The sequence below is a fragment of the Mirounga leonina genome, unplaced genomic scaffold, assembly GCF_011800145.1.
Source record: "Mirounga leonina isolate KUSES-001 unplaced genomic scaffold, KU_Mleo_1.0 Mir_98, whole genome shotgun sequence".
Classification (NCBI taxonomy): domain Eukaryota; kingdom Metazoa; phylum Chordata; class Mammalia; order Carnivora; family Phocidae; genus Mirounga; species Mirounga leonina.
In genome coordinates, this window is record NW_023270921.1 from 4,931,626 (window position 1) to 4,957,339 (window position 25,714).

At 43.5% G+C, this 25,714-nt stretch overlaps 1 protein-coding gene across 1 annotated transcript in view; it reads right to left on the reverse strand.

Moving 5' to 3' along the window:
• The window catches only part of LOC118006593 (SH3 domain and tetratricopeptide repeat-containing protein 2-like), a 50,860-nt gene that overhangs the window by 18,978 nt on the left and 6,168 nt on the right, over positions 1 to 25,714 (reverse strand). Inside the window, exons 2-9 of the mRNA XM_034999307.1 lie at positions 22,179 to 22,277; positions 18,636 to 18,763; positions 15,201 to 15,306; positions 13,407 to 13,550; positions 12,138 to 12,339; positions 11,046 to 11,119; positions 8,525 to 8,720; positions 1,392 to 1,525 (exon numbers count right to left, since the gene is read on the reverse strand). Coding sequence (XP_034855198.1) covers positions 1,392 to 1,525; positions 8,525 to 8,720; positions 11,046 to 11,119; positions 12,138 to 12,339; positions 13,407 to 13,550; positions 15,201 to 15,306; positions 18,636 to 18,763; positions 22,179 to 22,277 — 1,083 coding nt within the window. The remainder of the gene's footprint in view (positions 1 to 1,391; positions 1,526 to 8,524; positions 8,721 to 11,045; positions 11,120 to 12,137; positions 12,340 to 13,406; positions 13,551 to 15,200; positions 15,307 to 18,635; positions 18,764 to 22,178; positions 22,278 to 25,714) is intronic.

Consider the following 25,714-nt stretch of genomic DNA (forward strand, 5'->3'; position numbering starts at 1 on the left):
ACCCTGGGCTCTCTGGTGGACATTGAGGACAGCGGGCCCCACACCAAGTCAAGCCGCTGCCTACGACTCTCTGTGAGAGTCGCTGTAGCTACATGAGATCTGTAACCTGCAATGGCAGAAGGCCCCACGCCTAACGTGGCAGAGCTAGGGAGCTGCCCTTGTGCCCTGGCCCTCGCTGACATTGGGAGCACATGCCATCCTCACTCCTGGCCAGGGCCGCCGAGAACGCAAATGGTGCATGAGTTACGAAACGATGCTCCCTCTGGGAAGAAGAATCACAGAGGGGACTGCTTCCCCATGTCAGAGGCCTTGGGGAACTGGAATTTACCAATAGGACGCCCCTCTGCTGGCCGCCGTGGTGTTGGGTAATGCCTGCATCATCATGAGGCTCTGGCCTGCATCCAGCAGAGCTGCACTCCTGGGCTTTACATAGGAGGCAGTGGGCTGCCTGGGACCTGCTCCTAGATCTCTCCCTACCATTGGATCCACCTGGGACCTGCTCCTAGATCTCTTCCTACCATTGGATCCCTTAGATCCAAGCCTGTGGCCCACCCCTGTCCAAGGCACACCTGAAGTCGTCCTGGATTTTCAGACCTCAGGTCCCCCCACCAGGTGGTGCCCATAGCTTCAGCTTCCTGGTTCACCCTGGTGGGTGGTGTGGGCTGTTTGTGGCAAGAAAGTTCGTGGCCAGGTGCTCCTCTCAAATGCCTCTTGTGCACGGTGAGAGACTCTGATGCCCACCTCTGCTCCGGGGAGCAGGCCTGAAGGCTCCTTCTGCAGAATTTCTCTTCTGTGCCCATGAAGTGTGCCCCATCCAATCTGGCCACACAGGGGTGGACACAATACCACCATCGCTGAAGAGATGGGGGAAACACGAATCCTTCCTCAAACCACTACCACAAGGTGAATGTACTTCCTGACACAGAGCAGTGGGTGCTTCCAAAGTAGGAGAAAGGCGTGGCATTCATTCGCTCCGTCATTCAGACACTGATGAGAACTGGCAGCATGGAGGCCCCTCTCCCATCCAAAGCCAACACTGCGCCCCCCGCCCCGCCGCTGCCGGGGCAGTCCAGCGTCAGTTTGTGTTGGGGGCAGTGTGGTGGAGTAGGGAATGTCCTGACTAGAAAATGGGGAAGGCACTAATTCACCAGGGCCTCAGTTTCCCAAGCTGTAAAATGGGAGGAGAAATCACCTCTTAGAAGCTGTAATATTCTATGGTCCTGCCTTTATCATCGGGGACCTAGACCTCCTTCAGCCCTAAAAGAAGCGACCTCAGCCACAAGTCAGGAGTTTTTCTTCTCCAAGATTTGAATGGAAGGCTCAGTAGGGCTGGGCCCCTCATGCTATCGCCGAGCTGAGCTTTCAAAGGGGTCCGAGGAGCAAACACTCACTAAGCCGGTAGACAGATGCTATGTCAGTATGAGCAAGCGTGTGGAGGAAGCTGGCACACTCAGCTTTCCTGTCACTTCCCAGGACCCACAGAGAGCATCTTTCCTCATCACTGAAAAAGGCGGAGCTCTTGTTCCTGCATTGAGACAAAAGACATGGACGCAGATCAGTGCAAGGCTCCAGACACAACCGTTCTCTCTCCATCCCAGGACACAGTGAAGGACAGAGAGAAGCCTCCAACGTGCTTGCCGCAGCCGCAACCAGACTCCTCATCCCACTGTTGTACAATCTATTTATCTCTGCTGCCCAGGGGGAAGAGCTCTGAGCACCCGTTCATGAAGAAACGAGCTACATGGCTGCTGAACGGGTCACAGTGGGGATGAAAACACCCCTCCTGTTAAAACTCTATCTCCCGAGAAAAACAAAGCCCCTCCTAACTTGACCCCTACCCTTTCTTTGAGACCACCTGGTGCCCATTTTTAATAGAGAAATACAAATTGGCTGCCCCAAAGGTTAAGGTTTGAAAAGGGACCATGAAAAGATGTTTCTTTGTCGGGTTATTTCAAGAAAACAGGAGGGACAGGTGACACAATCTAGAGAAGCAATGAAAAGAGTTTGACTATGGTCAGAAGAAACCTTCACAACTATTGACATCTGATTCCATGGCACAGAACAAGAGCATTATGTGGCATTCAGAGAGGGGAGGGGAAGTGGGCAGAAGGAAGTCAGGGGCTGGAAGAAATGACTGCAAATAATAGAGATCCTTATACTCACTGTACTGTATAAACTCATTGTTAAAACTAATTTGCTTACTATCAATTTGTCATATAATCAAAGAATGTGAAAACTAGAAGTGCCTCAGAAAACATTCAATCCAAAATCTACCTGAACAATTTTTAAGATCTCTCTCTTTCAGGTCTAAATAAAGTTGGGGGGTGGAGAGTAACCTCAGAAACCAATCTTTTAACAAAAATAATTTGGAAGCCCAAGAGGTTATAACAGCTAATACTTGGGGTGGGGGAATGTGTTATGAATCAGACACCCTTATCTCCTTAATCTACACAATTACCCAATGAGGCAGGTACTATTCTTACTCCTTTTTACAGAGAATGAAACTGAGGCACAGAAAAATAAAGTTGGTAACCAGGAAGTGGTTAAAAAAAAAAAAAAAGCTTCTCTAGTTCAAGCAGAATTAAGGGGGGGGGGGGGGCGGGGATGGGAGTCCCATGGTCTGCCACCTACATTTTGTCCTCATAACTCAGGTAAAGCCAGTGATGAGGAAACCAGGAACTAATATGAACTACTCAAGGTCACACCACTAATTAGTGACAGACCGGCACAAGAGCTATGTCCTGACATCTGGCCCAGGACTCTTTCCAGGACAGTTATTGAGCCCACATGTCTCTGGCCTGACTTCCAGATTCTCTCAGCACCAGCCATCCTCAAAAGAGCATCTAGTTGAAATCTACAACTAAGCTCATCTGAGAGAAGAAATCATTATAGTCATCATATGATTATATAAAATCATTATATGATTTCAAATTTCCGGAGAACGCTTAAACTGTACAAAGCATTCCTGAATTTACTATTTCATTTAGTGACATGCTCAGAATGACACAGCCAGCAAGTGGTAAAGCTGAGACAGAAACTGATCTTCCACCTCTGTAGCCCATTTCCTCACAGCTGATCTGCTATTGTCCTGAGTCCCAGGTATTTAGAAAGAATCCAAGAAGCTTGACAAATTACAATAGGGTGTTCCTAGCATGGAAATGGGGTTAGAATGGTAAGACTTCTAGAAATATGGCAGGCTGAGATGCTCCACAGGAGCCACAAAGACAGACAAATCCTAGATAAAATGTGACAAGGATAAATATTTTAATACATTCTTTGACTTGAAAGAAAGAAAGGGAAACGCCTGAGAGCCAGAAACAAAAGGAGAAACCAAAGCCGAGTTGATAAACAACAGCAGATGGCTGGGGGGGGGGGTTGCTGTTCTCAGCTGGGACCCTGGCCCTCAGAGCTGGGGCTCACCCTGTAATGCCACCCAGGGACAGGACATGGGACTTTGGGTCTATGTGAAGCAGGGAAGCTGAACTGAGCTCCCTACAGCCTGACGTCAGCAAGAACTGCAGCTTCTGTGAAGAGGAGATCGAAAACTCACCTACCAATGACACATTTTCTATCTGTCTGCGTCCCCGGAAAAAAAAATCAAACACCTGGACTTACACCATTAGAAGGTGTGAGCTCTAAATTACACTGTACAGTATAAGTACAATCAAAGAACTTTACATTAAAAAACCAGCCCTGGACCACTAAGTTCCTAAATTTCCAGGGAAAACAAAGGCCAGAACTGCTCTACTGGGATGTTTTCTTCAGTCGAGGCTTCATGCAAATACTGTCTTTGAAAGTTAGGGCAGGGCGTCTTTGTTGAAAATTCGGGGCAGCCAGGTGGCTCAGTCGGTTAAGCATCCAACTCATGATTTCGGGTAGGTCATGATCTCATGGGTCATGGAATTGAGCCCTGAATCAGGCTCACGCCCAGTGGGGAATCTGCTTGAGTTTCTCTCCCTCTGCCCCTCCTCACACGTGCACACACACACTTGCACATACGCACACTCTCTCTCTCAATAAATAAATCTTCAAAAATTTAAATAAGAAAAAGTAAAATGTTGAAAATTCGTTCACATAACCAAAACTACAAACACAAGAAAGGCAACCACTGACAATGAATACCAGCAGGTGCACAAATAGGTAAATCAACACTACAAGAACTAGAAATAACAACAATCTAAAGATTAACTTATAATAATCATGGTTAAAATGATGACATGAAAGACTAACTAGAAGCCACAGGGAAAATATGGAACCTGGTGAGCAAAAATAAGTATATGTGGAAAATAGCAAAATAGAAATTCTAGAAATGAAGATAAAGGCATGGACACTTAGAACTACATGAGTGAGTTCAGCAGCAGGTTGAGTCACAGCAGAGGAGAGAATTAGTGAAACTCAGACTGTTTGGAGGAAATCACCCAGAATGCACCTAGAGGGACAAAAAGATGAAAAATATAAAAGAACTGATTAGGCAAGACTGAAGCTAGAATGGCAAGTCCAACATACCTCTATTAGGAATTCCAGAAGAGAGACTAAAAAGAATGAGAGAGAGGCAAATATTCAAAGGGAGAATGACTGAGAATTTTCCAGAACTGAAGAAAGACATGAGTCTTCAAACTGAAGAAGTACACCACATCCTAAGCAAAATAAATAAAAATAATATCATTTTCAACATGACTTCCATTTCTTTAGGCTTATCCTTCTCTTTGTGTTTTCTATTTCTCCTGATCCTTCTTTTGGGGTTCAATAATCTATCACTTGATAGTTCAATTTACAGGATGAAAGAGTTAAACAGAAAGGATAAGGGCATAACTCAACAAAATAAAAACAAAGTAGAAGAAAATAATAAAGATAAATATGAAATTAGTGAAATAGAAAACAATGAAACAATAAAGATGGTCAACATAAGAAAAATTGTTTTTCTCTAAGGATTAATGAAATGGACAAAATTCTGGCAAAACAGATTTGAAATTTTATACTAATAGTTATTTTCCCCTCCACTTTGAAGGTTATTCTACACTTAGCTAAATTATCATTCACAAGTATCTTTTAAGTACATTTAAGACAAACAAGGAGTAAAGACTGAGAGTAGTTAAAACTCACAGATCTCCACTAAAATAACTACTAAAAGATACACAGTGGACACCTTGAAATAAATATGTAACAGAATATATCACATCTAGATATATCATCAGTAAGAAAAACTTAAAAAAAAATGAGAAAAAAAGCTGCCTACCTGCAAAGAAATGTCTATGAGACTAACAGCAAACTTCTTATCAGCAAAAATAGATGCCACAAGAAATGGAATTATCAAGAGGACAGAGATAAACAACATGAAGAATAAAAAAAGGGATATAGGAAACAGAATTTTTCAAATTTCTAATACTAAGAAATGCTGGCTTATCTCCGGTGTTCTTTTTCCTGGTATTGAGTGCATTAATTTTTCAACCTTGCTTATTTTTTAATTTACACATTTAAATATATAAATTTCCTTTAAATAACACTTTACTAAAATGAACCATATCTAACACAATGTGAATAAATCCTAAATTTACCATATCAACTGAAAAAAAGGGGCCAGTTACAGAAAAAAAAAATGTATATACATTTTTAAATACGTAAAACTCTTGTGTGTTTTTTCACAAATACCCATTTCTAAAATGTATCAATCAGAATGATGACTGGGAAGATACATATCAGCTTCAACTAGAGTCTGCCCCTGGAGTAAGAATCAGGATCACAGGATCAAAGAAGGAAGGAGTAATGGGGGTCTTCAGTTATATCTAAAGACATTTTTCCCCTCAACACACACACAAATACACACATATCAAATACTTTTTAAAAGCATAAAACCCAAGGAAAGGAAAGGTGTGGCATTCTGTCACCATCAGCAACTCTTAAATCTCTAAAGGCACTCTGGCCAAAACAAATACCATGTCTATCAGACAGAATGCCTGCCCCAAGTTTTAGCTGGTGTTGAAATATGAGCTGTAAATAAAAGGAAACCCACAACTTTGCTGCCATGGAAAAACGGGATCCCTTTCCCATGTGTCAGAGGCACAGACTAAATCTGACTCACAAAACAACTTCTGAGAAATTTCACTCTCAATATACTGCCGATTTGGTTAAATAAATACAGATGGATGGATGGATAGATAGATGGATGGATGGATGGATGAGTAAATGAATGAATGATTAGTGAATGAATCAATCAATCAATGAATACACTTTAAGGAGAAATATACTAACTAGCACATGGAAGGAGCCTGTGGGAAGAGGATGGAGACCAGCAAATGCAGGACCTTCTTCAGAAGCCTTATACCAAGTGAACACGGACTAAGAGTGACACCCAGTGGCCAGACCGCCTGCATAGCACACAGGATGATTCCCAGGACTCCACACCCTGGCTATGCTTGTGGCCAGGTGGCTTGTGGGCTTTTTCTCTCATTGCTGTATTTGGGGAGGTCCGTGATCTAGAGAGTGCTGGGTGGAGGCAATGAGCCAGTTCCTCTCTCCCCTCCTTCTTCCACCTCTCCCCGTCTCCTGGCTCACTCTCCCCTTCCCTATGCAATGTGCAGTCTCTGGTGATGGGGTCCCACAGAAGACACTGTAGAAATAAGGAGAAGTTCTCATGCCCCCACTTCAATACAAGGGGTGGTGTTCTTCATGGCGAGAGTGTATCCCCTACAACTAAGCCGGCTAAAATATGATAATCAAATTAATTTAGCGGTATAAGTTGTTGAGATTTGGGGCACGGTATGAGGTACAGAAGTCCGAATATAGTTTATGAAATCTGACACCTGCACCCGATGTCCAATTAAAACTGCCTCACAAAGATTACCACCCACGGCAGGAACAGCCATAGGAAGAGTTAATGCAAATTGATCATACACACACACATGGTGCCAGACACCATTCTGAGTGCTTTACATGTGTTAGCTCATGTCAACTCCTGACAATCCTATGGGCAAATACTAATACCGTATGCATTTTACAGATGAGAAACCTGAGGCATAGAGAGACCAGTTAACATGCCCAAAATCGTTAAGCTGGTCAGCTAATGGAGACACACAACGTGCTTCCATGGCCGTAAATGCCTTTCAGGCAGTCTGACTCTGGAAGTCTGATTACTAATCTACTCTGCCTCCTGATGACCAGGTACCTCCCAATTGCCACTGACCTCTCACTGACCAGTGACCTCCCAGTGGCCAATCCCAAAGGCCTTTCAGCAGGCAGCCCTGCTTTACCTCTCTGCAGTCTGCAACAGTGTTAACTGTCCCCCCCCCCAACTCCTTTCCTTCCTCTCATGCAGCTCCTTTGTTCCTTTATCTCCTTTGCTACATTCTTTCTTCCTCTGCTCTGTAAATTGCTCTTCCTCACCAAATCTCTGTCTCTTTATTCTTTCCCCCTCTTACCAGACATCAGCAGCAGAACTGTATGGCGGAAAAAGAACCCTAGATTTAACGTCAGGATTCTGGAGTTCCAGATCCAAGGCCTTGGGTTCAGCCCTTTCACTCCTGGGATCCTCACTTGCCCCTGCGGTAAATGAGGGGGTGCTTTGAGCAGTGGTTCCCACCTTGGCTGCCCATTAGCCCCACCTGGGGAGCTTTCTTAACCATGGCCGCCAGGCCCCACCCACACCAATGAGATAGAACCTCTGGAGGCAGAACATGGGCATCCATATTTGTGAAGCTCCTGGAATCTCTAAATTCCTGTTGATTGGTCCTCAGCTGTGTCCTCTTCTCCCCATTCCCCCACCCCTTCCCAAGTGTCAGCCTTGGTCTTCTCACTGGTCTCCTGCCTCCAGGTTCTCCCCTGTCCTTGCATGCCTCACTTAAAGCCAGGGTTCCAGTCTCATCGTTCGTCACTCTTGCTCAGAGATACTCAGTGGCTGAGTTGGCATTCTCTGCCACGTCACGGTCCCACTGACCTTTGCCGCACCAATGCCTTCCTGGTAACCTGCCTCTCAACCAACACTAGTTATTCCTCACACAGCCCCTCACTTTCCTACCTGTGATCGCTTTTCCCCATTTCCATCTGTTGAAATATCTTGCATCCTACAAAGTTGAACTCAAATATTGCCTATTTCATGAAAGTTCTCCTGACATCATTTTCCTGCTTATAAACTCCCGTTCACTTCATAATCTTCTAGGGGCTCGGCGATCGCTCTTCCTCCTTTAGAGTCACTTGAGTTCCCACATTTCTGTGTAGGGAAAATGACCTTCTGTCTCTTCCGCCTACAAAGGGCAGGGCTTAAAGGGAGCTTCTGACCGTGATCCACTCTCCTCGGTGGCTCTTTTGCACAAGGGTAGACATTCTAGTCTGCATGTGCAGGGCCTTGGACAATCGTGGGGCCACATTTTCCCAGTGTCTCTGTGCTAGCAGCCAACTCTGTGTTCCCTCTGGTACTTTCTGGGCCCAGGGTTCATCCTGTTTCCTATCCCCATGCAGGATGCCTACCCCAGAGAGATGGGGAAGGTGGCCCACTCCAGGACATCCCAGAGGGCCCTTCTGCCATACTCACATTGGGGAATACGACTCAGGATCTATGCTCCTGGTGGGAACAAAGCCCACTTCTCCTGAGCGCGTTGACTTCCCAATGAACCACTGAAGCCCAGGTATGACAAAGCCGATGATCTCGATGCTTTCTCCCCGGTGAAAATTCAGCTCATCCTTTTCTTCTCTCTCATATTCCTTCCAGGCCTTACATTTTCCTCGACCTGTGGAGAAATAACATCCACGTCAACCAAATAAGGTAGAAACTGCTCTTGGTGTAATACGAAATGAAGGGTCCCCAGAATTTAGAATTTCGAGGACCAATAACATCATCCCCCCCCCCCAAAAAAGAAATTGGCAGGAATGACACAGGGTAACTGACTTTTAATTTTGCCAAACTAGGACATTCAAAGAAAGGAACTACCATCCACTTTCACCATCACTTTACAAAAGAAAGGATGTTTTAACAAATGGAGGAAAGATCATCTCAGAATACCTAAAACTGAATAAAGTTCACTCATGGAAAACTGGAAAGCTTACTATATTGCCTTACTGTGTCTGATTTGCCATTATCATGTAAATACTTCATCATGGTTAGCACAAATCCACAGACCCAGGTGAGAAACATTGTGGGATCTCTCCATTTCCTTCCAGATCCTTTGGCTATGACCCTCAGTCTCCCCAACTGTAAAATGGGAATAGTAAGAATACTTGTCTCATAGATATTAGGAAAAGTCAAAGAGATTAAGTGCACCATGCCTCGTACCTAATCAACCTTCAGAAAATGTTAGCCTCCCATTACTGGCAAACAGAAAACTTCTCCGGCCTCAGAGGGATTTGGAAGACTCCCCTTCTGACTATGGTCATTGCTCAGCTTGATGAGTCACCCAGCTAAAATCTAGTAATGACATATTTATGAGCTCTGTGCTGTCCAGTTTACAAAGTCCATGTAAGCCTGTTTTCTCAGATCTTTCCAAGAGTCCTAAGGTAAGGTAGAGCAACCAATAGACTCCCCTTTTTATAGGTTAAAAGGTGGAAGTACAGAGAAGGTCTGTGATTTGTCCAAGGAGCTCGGTTAACCAACTGCTGGTTAACCCTTCTTTCCACTAATGCTGCTTTGCTAGAGAGAGCGGCTTTTATGTGTCTTGGTTTCCATGTTTGCTTTAGCTTCTCTGCTACAGCTACTGGCTTGCTTTTTCCCCCTGACGTTTTCGATCAAGTTTCTATTGATTGTGTCCTCAAGAGCAGAAATTCCCACCACTTTGTAGGCTAATAAGATCTTTAGTGTGTTAAATACTTGCAGTGTGAAAAAACTGTATTGAGTGATTTTCAGACATCATTTAATTGATTTTTCATGGCATCCGAAGTCAGTTTTACGGTAACATTTTACTCATGAGAAACTTGTAGCATAGTGAGAGCTCATGAATTGGCCGAGGGCACATTGGTTTTAAGGTGTGGAGCCAGTATTTGAACCGAGAACTTCACAGCCCTGTGTTCATAATTCCAAGGAATGCTTATACTGCCTCAGATAGCCAAAAATCTTGTTTATGGTCAGTTAACTGATTAGCTTTAATGTCTGCATTCCATAATTCCCTCCATTTCTTTTTTTTTTAATTAATCTATTTATTTTAGAGAGATAAAGAGTGAGTGAGCAGGGGGAGGGACAGAGGGAGAGAGAGGATCTCAGGCAGGCTCCCAGCTGAGCACAGAGCCCAACACAGGCCTCAGTCTCAGGACCCTGAGATCATGACCAGAGCCAAAACTAAGAGTCGGACGCTCAACAGACTGAGCCACCCAGGGGCCCCTACGTCTATTTCTTTTTTAAAAAGTGTTATTTGGGCTCACAGCTTACAAAATTGCACTTGGGCTAGGCTTGTTGGTGGTGGGAGGGGCTCTAAGGATGAAGATGAAAGGAATATATGTTCTAGATACTAGAAAACATTAAAGTTCATTTCCAGTAGATACATGTGTATATGTATGTATGTGCACGGGTACACACAAACATACACATTCACACAGAGATTCCCTAAAATATATGCATGTTTACATAGTACATACTATTATATACATATTTCATTTATTTATTCCACAAATATTTACTGAGTATTTCCATCATGTGCCAGGCATTCTTACTCTTCCTAAATTCAAGAACAATTTCACAGAAGTTTAAGGGAAATTGAAAACGTTTTGACCTGAGATTGAAAACAGGCAAACTGCAGGCCCCATGTGGCCCACACTGGGCTTTTTAGTCACCTGATATATCATTAAATCCCCATGGTCCCCACCATTCGTTAACCTCTTCCCCCCAGGCTCTCGTGAATCTGTGTGTTCTGTCTGCCACAGTGAGCATTTGTACCAACAGCCCTGGATTGAGACCTCTCCTCTCAAAGGAAGAAACCCATGTTATAGACAGCAACTGGCTTCCCCACGTCCAGCCAGCCGCAGAGGCTAAGCAGGAATTCATATCAACTGACTCCAAACTTGCAGATAAAATTAGGAGGCAGGGCAGTATTATCTTCCTGACAACACTGTCTTCAACTCAGCCATACCAATCTGATAGGAGCCTGTCCAATCCCTCTTCCTGGAAAGGCCACAGCTTCCTGGATAATTCTTTAGGAACCATCTGCCAATGGAAACATGGGGTTTGCAAACACGATTTCAAAAAATGACAGCAGCGAGCAGAATAGTTCATTAAAATAACAACAATGGCAATGATCATAAGTATCATGGTTAGTACTCCTATTATAACAATGGCAAACATTTATTGAGAACTTACTTTGTATCAGGCGCTGTGAAAAGGAGAGGAGTTCAGCAGGCCTAGGATGTTTTCTGGCTCTGAATTAGTTTGCCGGTTAAATAACTAACAAAGGCTCTCTTTCCAATTCTCACTGTCAGATTCTCTGCCAGAGCCAACCACAGGGTCCACAGCATGGGATCATGTGTATTAGCACTCTGGATGTTTGAGTTTACAAAACCTTCAGGCCCAGATTCTCAAACTTAAGTATGGAATACATCCCCTTATATTCAAGGGGAGCTTATATAAAATGCAAATTCCTGAATCTAATCCCAAAAGAGTCTGAGGATGGCCAGGCGAGCTGAACTTGCAATAAATCCCAGGTGATTCTGATACAAATGGTCCCCAGTCCCCATATTGAGAAACACTGCATTTGAAGACCAGGCAGTAGGTTTCCTCTTAGGTACAATGTCCATCTGAAATTTTGAGGTGTCTCCGATTTCACCACATTGTGCAAATTTTGACTGTTAAAAAAATAAATAAATAGGGGCACCTGGGTGGCTCAGTCGTTAAGCATCTGCCTTCGGCTCAGGTCATGATCCCAGTGTCCTGGGATCGAGCCCCACATCGGGCTCCCTGCTCCGCAGGAAGCCTGCTTCTCCCTCTCCCACCCCCCCTGCTTGTGTTCCCTCTCTCGCTGTGTCTCTCTCTGTCAAAAAAATGGATGAAATCTTTTAAAATAAATAAATAAATAACAAAAGACAAAACACACACACACACGCACACACCCAGATTTTGTTCCCTCCCTAGCACTGTAGATGTCCATATTTGCAAGCCTATCTACTCTGTTCTGTTCAGACCTCAGTCTGCTCTGGGACCCACGCCCAAGACGCAGTTGGCTACTCACTGGTGGAAAGGGAGCGGCAGAGGTTCCAGAGCTGACAGGGGCACCAGTCCCCGCTGACCCGTCACCAAGGACACGCCCTCCCACTCGGATTCGCCTTCAACTATCTTCACGGAGATTAACTCCTTCTTGCAAAGCGTCAAATACTCCCCTTCCTTCTCAGCTGGCTGAGCCACGGAGCTCATGGCTCTGCAGAAGAAGTGGCCTGTAGATAATAAGAAAAGCCCCTCCAAGGAGTAGCAGTAGGTGGAAAGGGATTATCACACAGTGTAACGTTTCTAACCAGAAGCCCAACTACTTTTCGTCCTGGGAGTAAAGGACGCGGCCAAGGGAGAGGCACCACAGAAAGTCTTTGTGATCCCAGAAAAACTAGACCAGGGGAAAAAAACCCACAAGGCGGGAATTCACTTAAATTAGACACCATAAACTCAGAGTAGTTTGTGAGAACAAGGTTTAATTGGGACTTCACCTTGAAAAAAAAAAATGAAACAAAACTTAGCAAAAATGTATTTAACAGAACTTGGGTTATAACTGCAACCTTCTGCTTAATCTTAGGGCCAAAACAAAGAATAAATTTAGTTGATATGGGTGAATATAATTTCTCCAACTAGATTTTAGAGTAGCACAGTATGAAATTCTTTCCTTCAATTGTGATTTGTGCAACGTGACCATAAACAGAATCCTTTTGCAAAATATTCTATGCAAATCTGGCTCTTTCAATGTGCCGGTGATGTCATCGGTCATTAGCTGGTTGGTTGTAGCCCAGATCGGATCCTTCCTTGTAAATAGATTGGCCTATGCTCCAAGAAGTTCCCCAAAACTGTTTGCCTCCATCTCAGGAAATCTTGCAGGTTTTGCAAGATTTGCAATTTTATTTCACAATCAAATGATATCATATATTTTAAAAAGCGATTCTTACTCTTGAATGCACATTAGCATTGCCTGGGCAACTTTCAAAAAATACCAAAGCCTGGCCCCTATCGCTGGAGATTCAATTGGCCCCGATGGAGCCCTAGCATGGGCATCTTCTAAAAGCTCCCCAAGGGGTTCTCACATCAGACAATCAGTGAGACTGACAAACATAGCTGTTCATGTGATATCAGTGTGGAACTGAGAGAGATGTTTGGAGTAATATTGTAACAGATGGGGTCATTTATGAATATTCTCACCTTTGAAATTTTTTTTTTGCCTCCCTTTGTATCCTAATTACTTCAGGGGCTCTGATAATAAATATCCAGATAAAAACCCATCCCACCACTCCTCCATGCTCACCTTCCTGTATCAGGAGTCCCAGGTATATTGTTTCCAGGTGTTTCTCATCCACTGACACTTGGATCTCTGTATCTTCCACCAATCTGCAGTTGAGCCAGTACTTATGGTCAAAGAGGAGATGTTCCAGACATGCAGACACATAGCCTAAGAGGTCAAGCCAACATGATTCCTTAACAACCGATTTCTGCCATTAGCTGAGCAGAGAAAATGGTGAGAAAGCTCCTTTCTGAAGTTCCGTCCCAGACCTTCGTCCCCAACCTGATCCCATTTAACTGGAATTAGAAGAGCATAGAGAGGTAGCTAGAAAATTTCTAGAGTGAACTGATTCTTCTCAGCATCTGTTGGGAAACACAAGTCATTTTTAAATGACATTTACTCCTTTCAGCACAATATGGGTCTCCATAAATGCATAATGAGATGACCAAATCTAATTACCTTTTTCTAATACGTCCATAGAGAAATTTCCAAGATTCTAATTTGGACTCTGGGGGTCCTGGTCCCCCCCGCCTTAAAGTTTTCCTGACTTGAGGTTCAAATTCCTGTACCCTTGACGAAGCAGTGGCTGGGGCGGAGGGTGGTGTCCACGACCCACAAAGGAGTCGGGATTCACTTTACCATCCCTTCTCTGATTCTCTCCATCATTCATGCCCAGCATGTTCTCCCTTGTTAAAACCAGACTAGACACTAAGCAAATTGCAATTATGGATAGTATTTCAAACATGCCTACAAATGTGAATTATTCGTGTTAACATTTTGCTTCTTTTGACTTCCTCTTTCTTAAGATGCAAAAACCTGTTTCTTTCCACTCTGACTCTGTTCTATCTACTTAGGCCTCATGTGCTTCTTGTACTTTAAGGTGTACACAAATCACCTGGGGATCTTATTAAAATACAGATACTGGTTCAGTAGATCTGGGATGGGGCCTGGGTTTCTATTTTTTTTTTTTTTAAGATTTTATTTATTTATTTGACCGAGACAGCGAGAGCAGGAACACAAGCAGGGGGAGTGGGAGAGGGAGAAGCAGGCTTCCCGCTGAGCAGGGACCCCGACGTGGGACTCGATCCTGGGACCATGACCCAAGCCAAAGGCAGACGCTTAACGACTGAGCCACCCAGGCGCCCTGGGTTTCTACTTTTCTAACAAGATCCGCGTGATGCCGATGCTGCTGGTCCATGGAGCACGCTTTGAATTGAAGACGGGTCTCTAAATGATTGTTGAAAGAGATGCACAGTGTGGTGAGCAGAAAATCAACATAACCATGAGAGAAGTTCTACCCTCTAACCAAGAGCTATCTTGATCCTCCACCCCTACACAAGGTCACTTCCTAGGAAACCCTGCAATCCGAGTCCCCTTTAGCAGATAACTCCCCCATCTCTTTCTTTGACTCTTTTCCAAAAACATGGGCTAAAGTATCCACAACTGTACTATTTTGAGCAGCTACTTTGATCTGACTCAAGACTGGTTCCTTTTTTTTTTTTAACCATCATTCTGCATCTCTCCCAGTCCTTCAAATTTAGTGATCACCAAGAACAGTTTACCAATGGATTGATTATTGAAGAAAGTAGTCTCTCCCTGAAAACAAAGTAATGTTGCACATAGCATTTGAGAGTAATAGTTAATATTTGCTTTAGCTTTAGTTCCAGGCAGTTTGTGATATTTCAAAAGTTAACCATCTGTGTCAGGGCTCTACCTCTTTTAATTATCAGAGCCAGACCAATTCCCTAATGTCAAGCCCTTACAAATTGGCTGAACCAAGATGTAGGTTCTCCTCCACCCACCTGCTCCATGTCATACCTAAGTTCAAGTAGGTGGAAAACTTCCAGATTTCCTCCATGGTCTTGAAGGTGATAAGGAACTGAGCCTTCTGGGACTGGATGCCCACCAACCTGGCTGAGAGGTCCTGGGTAAAGAGAACAGTGAGTCAGCCTGGGATGACCGCATCCTGTTAATAATCTCAGAGAAGTGCAAAATGCTTCATGTGATTTTCTTGATTGTAGCGCCGGGTTTTTTTACACCACAAAAAAAAAAAAAAAAAAGAAAAGAAAAAGAAAAAAAAAGGAAATAACCTAAATGTCCACCAATAGGAGACTGGTTAAAATGAATTCCGATTCATCCATGCAATAGAATATTATGATATTATGCAGCCATAAAAAAGAATGAGGAAATTCTTTGTGCACTCATGCAGCCTTCAAACATACACTGCCAGATGGAACAATAGCAGTAACAGAAAGGAACCAGGATGCAGAACTGTGTGCAAAGAACTCTACCTTTTGTGTTCAAAAAAAAAAAAAAAAAGGTGTATGGGAGAAGGTGAAGGATAAATAAGAGAAGGCACGTTGGAAGTAAGTTTGATTGTGAATCTATGTCCAATGATTACTTTTATAAAGATGACAAACAGAAAAAGCAAATTACACAAAAACAAAAATCATCCATAGTCCCTCCTCCTAGAGCTCATCAGTGTTAACACTTTAGTGTATTAACTTTGAATCCTTTTTCCTATGCAGGAGTTTCAGTGTAACTGTTTTTATATAAATAGAATCACATTACATAAATTGTTCTATAATCTTTTGAAACTAAACAATATTTTGGGAACCATCTCCCACATCATTAAACAATTTACATTATTTTCAATGGTTATATATGTCATCATTACATTAACATAATCCTTAGTTAGTATTTCCTATGGTTAGACGATTGAGTTATTTTCATTTACCATCCTAAACACTACTGTGATAAACATCCTCAATCTTTGTACACATCTTTGATGTTTTGACACAAGTCATTCTGAGAAGTGCAGTTGGGAATGCAGATATCCACATTTTCAATCCTAAAATGCAGGAGCCATACTGCCCTCCGGAAAGGCTGGGTGGTGCCAATTTGCATGCTCCCCCGCTCCCTTTTTTTTTAATACCTGAGAAAATAGGCCTGACCTACTGTACAGACTTGGTTTTCCCCTAAAATCTTTCTCTGTTGCTTGTCCAAGCTTCTAGAGTTGACTACAATGAGTGATGGTCAGAACATCCTTCGTCCCCCAGGCCAGGTCCTGCGATCAAAGATCAACCCCTGGAACGCTGCTCTGGGGGAACCCTGTGGAAAGAAGAAGAGGATAGAAAGAGAGGAAGGAAGAGAGGAAGAGCCCCTAGGTCAGCAAAGCCAGAACTCTGGGGTTCTCCCATACCAGGCTCCAGGAGTCCCCAGAGCCTATTATCAGGGAAGGGGTTCTAGATAAAAACTGATTTCCGGAGATTCATCAATTGACAGGCACTTCATCAACCTCTGAACAATGCTTCATTTAACTCACAATAACCCTATGCAGAGAGTACAATTACACTATTTAATCCATTCTAAGATGCACTTTTACCACATTTAATTATTTCTGAAATAAAAGATAAGGAAGCATGGCATCCTACCTAATTGCCCGCATTTATTTCCCTTTCTTTGAGGTATATAAAATATTGCTGCATTTTATAATCAAACGGCATCTCAGCTTTAATAGAAAATGGCATTATCCATGTGTTATAGTCAAGGAGGACCAGGCACAGACAGGTTAAGCAATTTGCCCCAGGTGACCTGAGCGTAGGCGATGGCCCCCCTGACTGGAGTCTAGATCCAGCTGACTCCAGGTCTCTGCTCCCGCACGCAAGCTGGCCCGGCTCCACCCTCAGCCCAGCAGACCACCTGGCTCAATCAAACCCAGCTCTTGCCCACGCCAAAATTTGGCCACGCCAAATTTTAAAAAACGATGGTGCTAGTTAGCAGCTCATGCCTCCAAGTTTCTGAATTCTGGAAACTAAAAATAAAAGAACCCTACTATTTATAATTTATCTGCTATTTAGGAAGCACATACCACCACCCAAGCAAAGTGCCAAGCTCTCTACAGATACCTACTCACAGGCTCCTCCCGACAAACTAGGCTTTTCTTTTTTTTTACATGACATGTTAATAGAACACATTTCCCTTTTTAACTTGTATCAAATTAATTCAGAGACTGTAAAAATAACTAGAACATAATAGTTTATTACATGAAGTAATATCCTTTTTCTCCCCTCTAGTTGCAACAACTTTTAACCATTTCTGACTTTGGTTCTCTTCAGAAGTCCCTCCCAGGGGACACCTGGGTGGCTCAGTTGGTTATGCATCTGCCTTCAGCTGGGGTTGTGATCCCAGGGTCCTGGGATAGAGCCCTGCGTCAGGCTCCCCGCTCAGCAGGGGGCCTGTTTTTCCCTCTCCCTCTACCTGCCACTCCTCCTGCTTGTGCTCTCTCTGTCAGATAAATGGATAAGTTCTTAAAAAAAAAAAAAAAAGAATCTCTCCTAAACTGTAAATAATTTGGTCTTACCCTTCTTCCTTGGTTTAACAACTGAAGATACTAGCTACCCACTATGAAAGCAGGAACTGGTTTATTTACTTGATAGCCTTTTTCTCCTCTCATTCTAAAATTTATAGTTATTAATTTTTTTTTATTTGAGAGAGAGAGAATGAGAGACAGAGAGCATGAGAGGGAGGAGGGTCAGAGGGAGAAGCAGACTCCCTGCTGAGCAGGGAGCCCGATGCGGGACTCGATCCCGGGACTCCAGGATCACGACCTGAGCCGAAGGCAGTCGCTTAACCAACTGAGCCACCCAGGCGCCCTATAGTTATTAATTTTTGATTGGCAATTTGGGTACATAAAAAAAAGTATACTAGTGGTGAAGGAAGGGGATGGGAGGGGCTTATTGTATAATAGATACAGAGTTTCAGTTTGGGATGATGAAAAAGTTCTGGAATGGATAGTGGTGATGGGTGAATAACAATGTGAGTGCATTGATGCCACAGAATTGTACACTGAAAATAATTAACGTTGAAAATTTATGTTACATCTATTTTATCGCAATGAAAAAACAACAAAATTCCAATTTACCACATTTTTTTTTAAGCTCTACTTCATGAGGTAAATAATCAACAATTCTCATCCTACACAGGTGAGTCACTTGTAGAAGGTCAAACAGCTGTGAGTGGCAGATTTGACACTGTTTTTTCTCTGACTCTGCAACTCCAGAGTTTGCCCCCTTCTGAGTTGTGCCTGTTCTTGCTGAGCAGCAAATGTGTACGTTTTCATTCATTCTTTCCTTCCTTCAGCTGTTTTCCTGAGGGCCTACTTTGTTCCTGGAGCTGTCCTAGGTGCTGGCGAGCCATGCGGCGGCCGGACACAAGGCAGGCTCAGAATTGCACCCGGCCACCCCAGCTCACCTGAAACAGGGCACGCACCTCCTGGTCGTCATTCTCCAGGGCCCAGAGCCGCCTCCTGGCCGCTTCCTGCAGGAGGCCGTTTACACACCTCCGGGAGCGGCTCTTCACACTGAAGGACAGCGTCAGATCTTAAAGAGAACACAGAGAGAAATGCAATCAGGTCAGGCTGGAAATGCAACAAAAGAGAAAAAAGAATTAGGTGAACCCCAATGTTTCCCACACCTAAATCTTAAATTGGTGTCCTCATTAATTAGAGATTATAAGGAATCTTAAAGATCTCCTAGGTACCTCCTTTAAAATGTCCCCCAAAAGAAAAAAAAGAAAGAAAGAAAAGGCTGCAACCTGGGAGTGTTCCGGAATCCCAGGAGTTGCTGTTGTTATTTCTGCTTTGAACAAGGTATGTTCCTAGGCTTCCTGGCACTGAGGTGACAGTACCAACAAGAAGAACTAGACATGTATATCTTCCTGTGGATGATTTGTGAAAGTTTTGAACAAATACTAATTTATCCATATATATGGAAATTATTTATATGTCAAATTTATGATATGTAATAGTCTATACTTTATGCATTATGTATACATCATACATTTTCTCTAAACTGTTTCTAATAATGAATTTTTTAATGTTTGCCGGGGTAGTTGCTTAATGTATTAAAGCTTATCTTTAATTTCTTCAAAATGCACGTTTATTTAACCAATACTATGAGCAAAAGCTGTTTCAGGTGCTGGGATACAGCAGGAAACAAAATAGAGGTGGTCCCTGTTCTCATGGAGCTTGTATTCTCTGCAAGTAATCAATTCTATGAACATAATAATTTCGGATGGAGAAAAGTGCTAAGAAAGCAATGTAATTGGGTTAACAGACAGCGTGATGGAGCAGTGCAAGGGGCAGGGGTATGCCTTTGGACAGTATTGTTGGAAAAGGCCACCCTGAGGAGGTTCATCTTACAATTGCACTTTGCCACGTCTTCTTTAGACAATAAGTAGCTATCGCGTTAATAATTATCAAATACAATGAACCAAACAGGCATTGGACTGGATAATCATGGAGGTCTCTCTTCTAGCCCTAACTTGCCAGGGACTTTGCCAATCCCTGAGCCCATTAAAGACAGCCCCTCTCCTGCTGGGCCGTGGTAACACAAGGCAGCCTGGGCTCCCACATTTAAAAGGCCCCTTTTTAACCTCGAAGTCCTGAAAATGCTGTGGCTTCTGGCCAGCTGCAATAGGACATACCCCACCGACCTGACATGGGTGTGAACTGCGGGCAGATGTTTGTTCCACTCTCTTCCTCCCTGGCCTGTGTTCTAACCTCGGCCAAGCCCTCCATCTTCAGCTGTCCGACCCAGCCCTCTGTCTGGTAGCCTCAGCGATCAGCACACTGACCTCTAGGAGGAGGTGAAGCCCAGGGACCTGGGCTCAAGGCTTGGCTCTGCCCTCGCTCACTGTACCATGCTGAGCAGTTAATGACCTCTCTACACTTGACTTTTCTCATTAGCAAAATGAGAATAGTACCTAATTCACAGGGCTTTTAAGAGGCTTACAAATGAGATTATGCATTTAAAGCTTTTTGTTCGGTGCCTCCTACACAATAAATATTCAATTAACACATGAAGCATTAGCTGTTAACTCTACTGCTCCCTCTGCCCTCATCTTGTCACACCTGTAATCAGCCTTGACTCTGACTGGTTCTATGACTCCTTTTCACCAAACCCATCTCTCCTGTCCTTCCAAAGCCTGATCCAAACTCCCTTCTAGAATCTCTCACAATAGCCCCCAGTGAATGACAGCCCCTTCGGTGTGGCTCTCCTTGTCCGCATGTGAATCCACGGATCTGTCACTCAAAAGACCTGGATTTAAATAAGCAAACTGCCTTTGAGAACTCAACAGTTAAGAGCTGCCACTCAGAGCCTCCTGTATGGGCCCCCTGTGGGATCCTACAGTGCCCTCAGCAGACCAGACGAGGGAATAAATCAAGTTCACTCCAGTGTTAGTATGAAATACACTCTGACATTTTTTCTAAGTCCTTCTGAAAACCAGTCATTTAATCATGCTAATGTATCTGATTGATTTTGTTGGTGACTCTTCCACATAAAGGAGAGATTGGAGCCTGGGGTGGAATGTTCCCTTCTCACTCAGTGACTTTCCTGGAAACAGTTCATCATGGTGGAAAACGCTAAAAGACAGACAAGTTCAGCCCCTCCTTTGTTCATTGGCTTTCATGCACTGATAAGGCAAAATGCTGACTGCACTGCATTCAAGAAACAACAGGTGGTGAGTCACCTTTTGTCTAGGACAGCCCAAGCTAACAGACAAAGAAGCAGACTGATATAAGAACAAGAAAGGGCAAGGTTTTTCTCATGGCCAGCCCAGCAGTTTGACCGAATCTGAAAATGGGAAAAGAAAGAACCTGGTATGACATGTAAACACCATCCATTTACCTGGTCTATGTCCTTTGAACCATTCTTAATGTAAATCTTTTTCACAAATCTATCATTTGTCTGCCCGAGAGAAGTACATGTTTGGAGGGGCAATGAAGCATCGTGGCTATGAACAAGGACGGGGTTTTGAACCCCTGTCTCATCACAGACTAGCCGTGTGGCAGTGGGCAGGCTGCCTTCCTCTCTGAGACTCTGCCACCTTTGAAATGGGGAGTTTGGTGGCACCTCCTAGAGGTGCACACGTGAGAATGAGAGGTGATCATTTAGCACCTGCTTGGCACACGATTTGGCCCCCAAAATGGTCCCTGTTACTATAGGACAGATGCTGGGTCTTCTTCGGGTTAATCCCCAGAGCTTCTGGCACAAAGTTCAGCCCAGGTATACCACCCTCTGCTGCCAACGTCTCGCCAGCTCCGTTGAGGTCTCTTACCGGGAACCTTGTGAAAGTTGTGTCTTGAGAATAGGATTTCTTTCATGTTAATTTCAAAATCTTGTTCTGCTTCTGAAAGATTCATACAGGTGCTCTTCTGCTCGGCCCATCTCACCCCACATATTCAACCGTTTATTCACTTATGCATTTACTTAACAAGTGATTATTGAGACCCTGCTATGTATAAGGTACTGTATATAGAATACGAACGTGACCTCCACATATTTATTCAACAATTTGTGTATTTATTTACCAAACATTTTCTGAAAAACCAGCCATGTACACATAACTCTTTAGGATATCATGTAGAATAAATACATAAGTCTTCCAAAAAATTACCTCTGCCCTCCAGCACCTTAAAATTTAATTAATGATATACTTTCTTCAGTAGAGCAAATATATATGGAGCTCCTAATATGTGCCAGATTGTGAAGGGCTTTGAGTGTTCACCTGAGAAGCTTTAACTTAATCTTGCAGGCAATGGAGAGCATTGGAAGATTTGTAAGCAAGTGAATACCACAGTCAAGGTCATGCCTACAAAGATGCATTTGGTGGTGGTGCCTAGAAAGGATAAAATGAAGGGAGCCTGCAGATGGGAGAGATAGGGAGGATACTGTGGTATTCTACATGAAAAATACTTTAAAAAAATAGGGCTTCTCTTTGGGGTTTAGATACCTGGAGTCATGTTCTGTGGCAGGAAACATCTTTCCTTGTCTTCAGATGAGACTATAAACTCACTTGATATGGTTGGATCCTTGGAAGGAGTTTCTTTACCTGGAGGAGATCAAATGAAAGATCATTTGTATGAGTGTAAGCAGGATATAAGCATGGACTGCAAATTGCTGTCAATTGACAATTTTTTCTCCAGGGCAGGTGGCACGGAAGAATTCTCCCTGCTATCACCAATTGCCTAATAATTATTTTGTACTCAACTGTTATCAAAGACCTGTCATACCTGCTATCTCAATTCTGCAGTAGGCTGAGTATCCCTGTTTTATTTAAAATAAATAAATAAGACAGAGTCCCACCCACAGGGCAGACTGAGTCCCACAGCTGAGGACACTGAAAATGCTCAATATACGTTGAACCTAAAATGTCATTATAGATCTGACTGCAGCAAGGTTTAAGGTCAATGGGTAGATAACAGAAGTGTTGGAGTAGAGCAAGGGAGCGTGGCATCATTAGGGAGATGGCTGGTCATGCTTGTAATGGACTTGAAATATACTGATGGTCACCAGACTGTTTGCCTCTAAGAGTCCTCTATGGGACTTCTCCTCAGATCTCCAGAACGTTCCTGTCTTTGCCACTATCAAATTGGAGGGAAAAGGAGAAGAAAGAAGATCATGGCACAGGCTAGGCTTAGGGAGGAGGCTATTTTGATGGCAGAGAGTTGAAAAGAGAAGAGAAGAAGCTGTAAAGCACGAGGCAGTAGATATAAAAGAATAGAAGGAAATTTCACAAGCATCGCTATGAAATGTGGGCCTCCCTCGTGGTATCCCCAAAATACAACAAGAGAACTCAAGTCTGTAACACATTACTTTTGGTTACTCTGTTCCTTTGACCATGGAACTGTTCAAGAACTATACCATGGGGTCAGAATACTATAAGCACTGCATGGGCCTGGAAAGAAGGGTTAAGAACCTTGGCTCAATCACTGTTTGCAAGTCCCTCACTTAATTCTCCCAGGTTCTTCGATTGTAAAATTAGGCTAGATCAGAGTTAAACAGACCAACCCATTTTGCATTGTGGACCTGTTCTTCTACTAAGGAAGCCCAAGAGGGATAAGGGACCAGCCATCACACTCCTCCACTCACTGTTGATGAATGCTGACCCCAAATCCTCACATGGCTGCCAGATGTCTGTGCCTCCCCTCCCTGCTCCATGCCTACGCAGTGAGATTGTGAGACCCAAATGGAGAACCTTCCATTTCTTCATAGCAGGAGTGGTTAACACTTTTTGGGGTGATGCATAGGGAGAATGAAGTGGATTTGGGTTTGAATAGGCAGAAGGAGGGGCCCGTCAGCTCACAGCTCGTCATCTAGTCTTGTTAAAGGTTCAGTGTTGAAAGCAGCTTAGCTGAAGCTGGCAGTAATGAGCTATTGATGAACTGGATCATTTTGTACTTCTGCCCCCAGGAACCAAAGGCAACTATAGCAAAAGGGCACTGGCTTGGGAATCATGAGATAAGAGGTTGAGCACACATCAGATTCTCCCAACTTTAGTTAATGACCTTGGGCAAGGCATTCCATCCTTCCGTTTTCTGAAGTTTCACTTTTCCCACTCACAAATGACAGACAGATCTAAGTTAGTGGTTCTCAACTCTGACTGCCTATTTGAATCAATCAGATTGCTTTTTAAAAATAGCAGCGCCTAGGCCCCATCTCCAGAAACGTTGATTTATGTGGTTCGTAGGGAAGCCCAGCCATAGAAATTCTTTTAAGTTCCCCAAACGATTCTAATTTGAGCCAGTGCTGGGAACCATACATCTAGACTGGTGCTTCTCAAACTTTCATGTGTGTATGAATGGCCTGAGGACATTGATAAAATTTAGATTCTGCCTTGGTAGGTTGAAGGCCTAAGGCTCTGCATGTCTAATGTGCTCCAGGGTTGGTGGGGGGGGTGCCCCTGCTGGTCCCATGATCTCACCTGGAGTGGCTGCCTCCTTCCCTACTCTACGACAGTTTGAAAACTGATAGGCTAGAGGCCAGAGGCCATCACAAACCCACAAACATCATTTTTCTTTTTCTTTTTTTTTTTTTTGTTCTTTTTTGTTATTCTTTTTTTCTTTTCCCCAGCAGTGAATTTTTAAAGTTCGAATTTGAGTTGCTTGACATCACTCAGAAAGTGGGATATTTTACATAACCCAGATGCTTGGCTTTGCTTTGAAAACGGGAAGATCTGTAGTTCGGGGCCCTCATTCTCATGTGGCCATAGTCGGCTAGGGCCAAACGTTTGCTGCCCCTCTGCGGCATTCCTTCTCTGTCCACCATAGTCTGCACACCGTCAAATTTACTCATTCACATCCGGCCCCCGCAAGCTTCGAGAGTGCGTCCCTATTGCAACACTGCATGGAAAGAAACAACAGCCTAAGGATGGTGAATGCCCACCAGGTAAGCCCACCTTGAAGGAGGACGTTCATGGCCACCCTGCTTTGAGGGAGAGGGCAGGGCACAAAGCTCTGAAAAGATGTGTGACGTTCAGAGCAGAAGATTACAATGTTTCACGGGACATAATTTGTAGACTGCATCAGAGTTACCTAGGTGCTGGTTTTTAAAAAGTTGTCTGTCCTAGCCAACTTGTAGAAAAATAGAGAAGAGGGGCACCTGGGTGGCTCAGTCAGTGAAGTGTCTGCCTTCGGCTCAGGTCGTGATCCCAGGGTCCTGGGATCGAGCCCCGCATCGGGCTCCCTGCTCGGTGGGAAGCCTGCTTCTCCCTCTCCCACTCCCCCTGCTTGTGTTCTCTCTCTCTCACACATACAAATAAATAAATGAAATCTCTAAAGTAAAAAAAAAGGAAAGAAAAATAGAGAGGAATATCTGCATGACTTGAGGTAGCCAGTTATTTCCTAAACTGGATGGGAAAGTGCTACCCACACAAAAAAATAATAGATAAAAGTAGGAACTTTTGTTAATCAAAAGATGCAATTAAGAGAGTGAAAGGTAAGCGACGGAGTAGAAGAAAATATAAAGAATGTATAGAATGTAAAGAATTCAAATCCAGAATATATAAAGAATGCTATGTATCTTTCAGAAACAAGTAGGCAACCCACTAGAAAAATGGATAAAAGCCGTGAATAAGCACTTATCAAAGGCAATATCCAAATGGCCAATAAATTTATGAAAATTTTCTCAAACTCATCAGGTACATGAAAATTAAAACCACAGTGGAACACCTCCACACAGACTGGCTAAAATAAAAAAGACAGATAAAGCCAAGTGTTCATAAGGATACAAAGCAACTGGAACTCCCATCCCATATACTGAAAGTGTGAGAATAAGCCTTGAAAATTTTTACTTTGGAAAAACTGTTTGACATATCAGTTCAAGCTGAATATATGCCTGCAGTAAGATTCAGCAATTCCATTCTTAGGCATATACTCAAAAGAATACATATACGTGTTCACCAAAATACAACACCCAAAACCTGGCACCAACCCAAATGTCCATCTACACAAGAATGGACAAGTAAGTGGTAGTATATACAATCAAGTA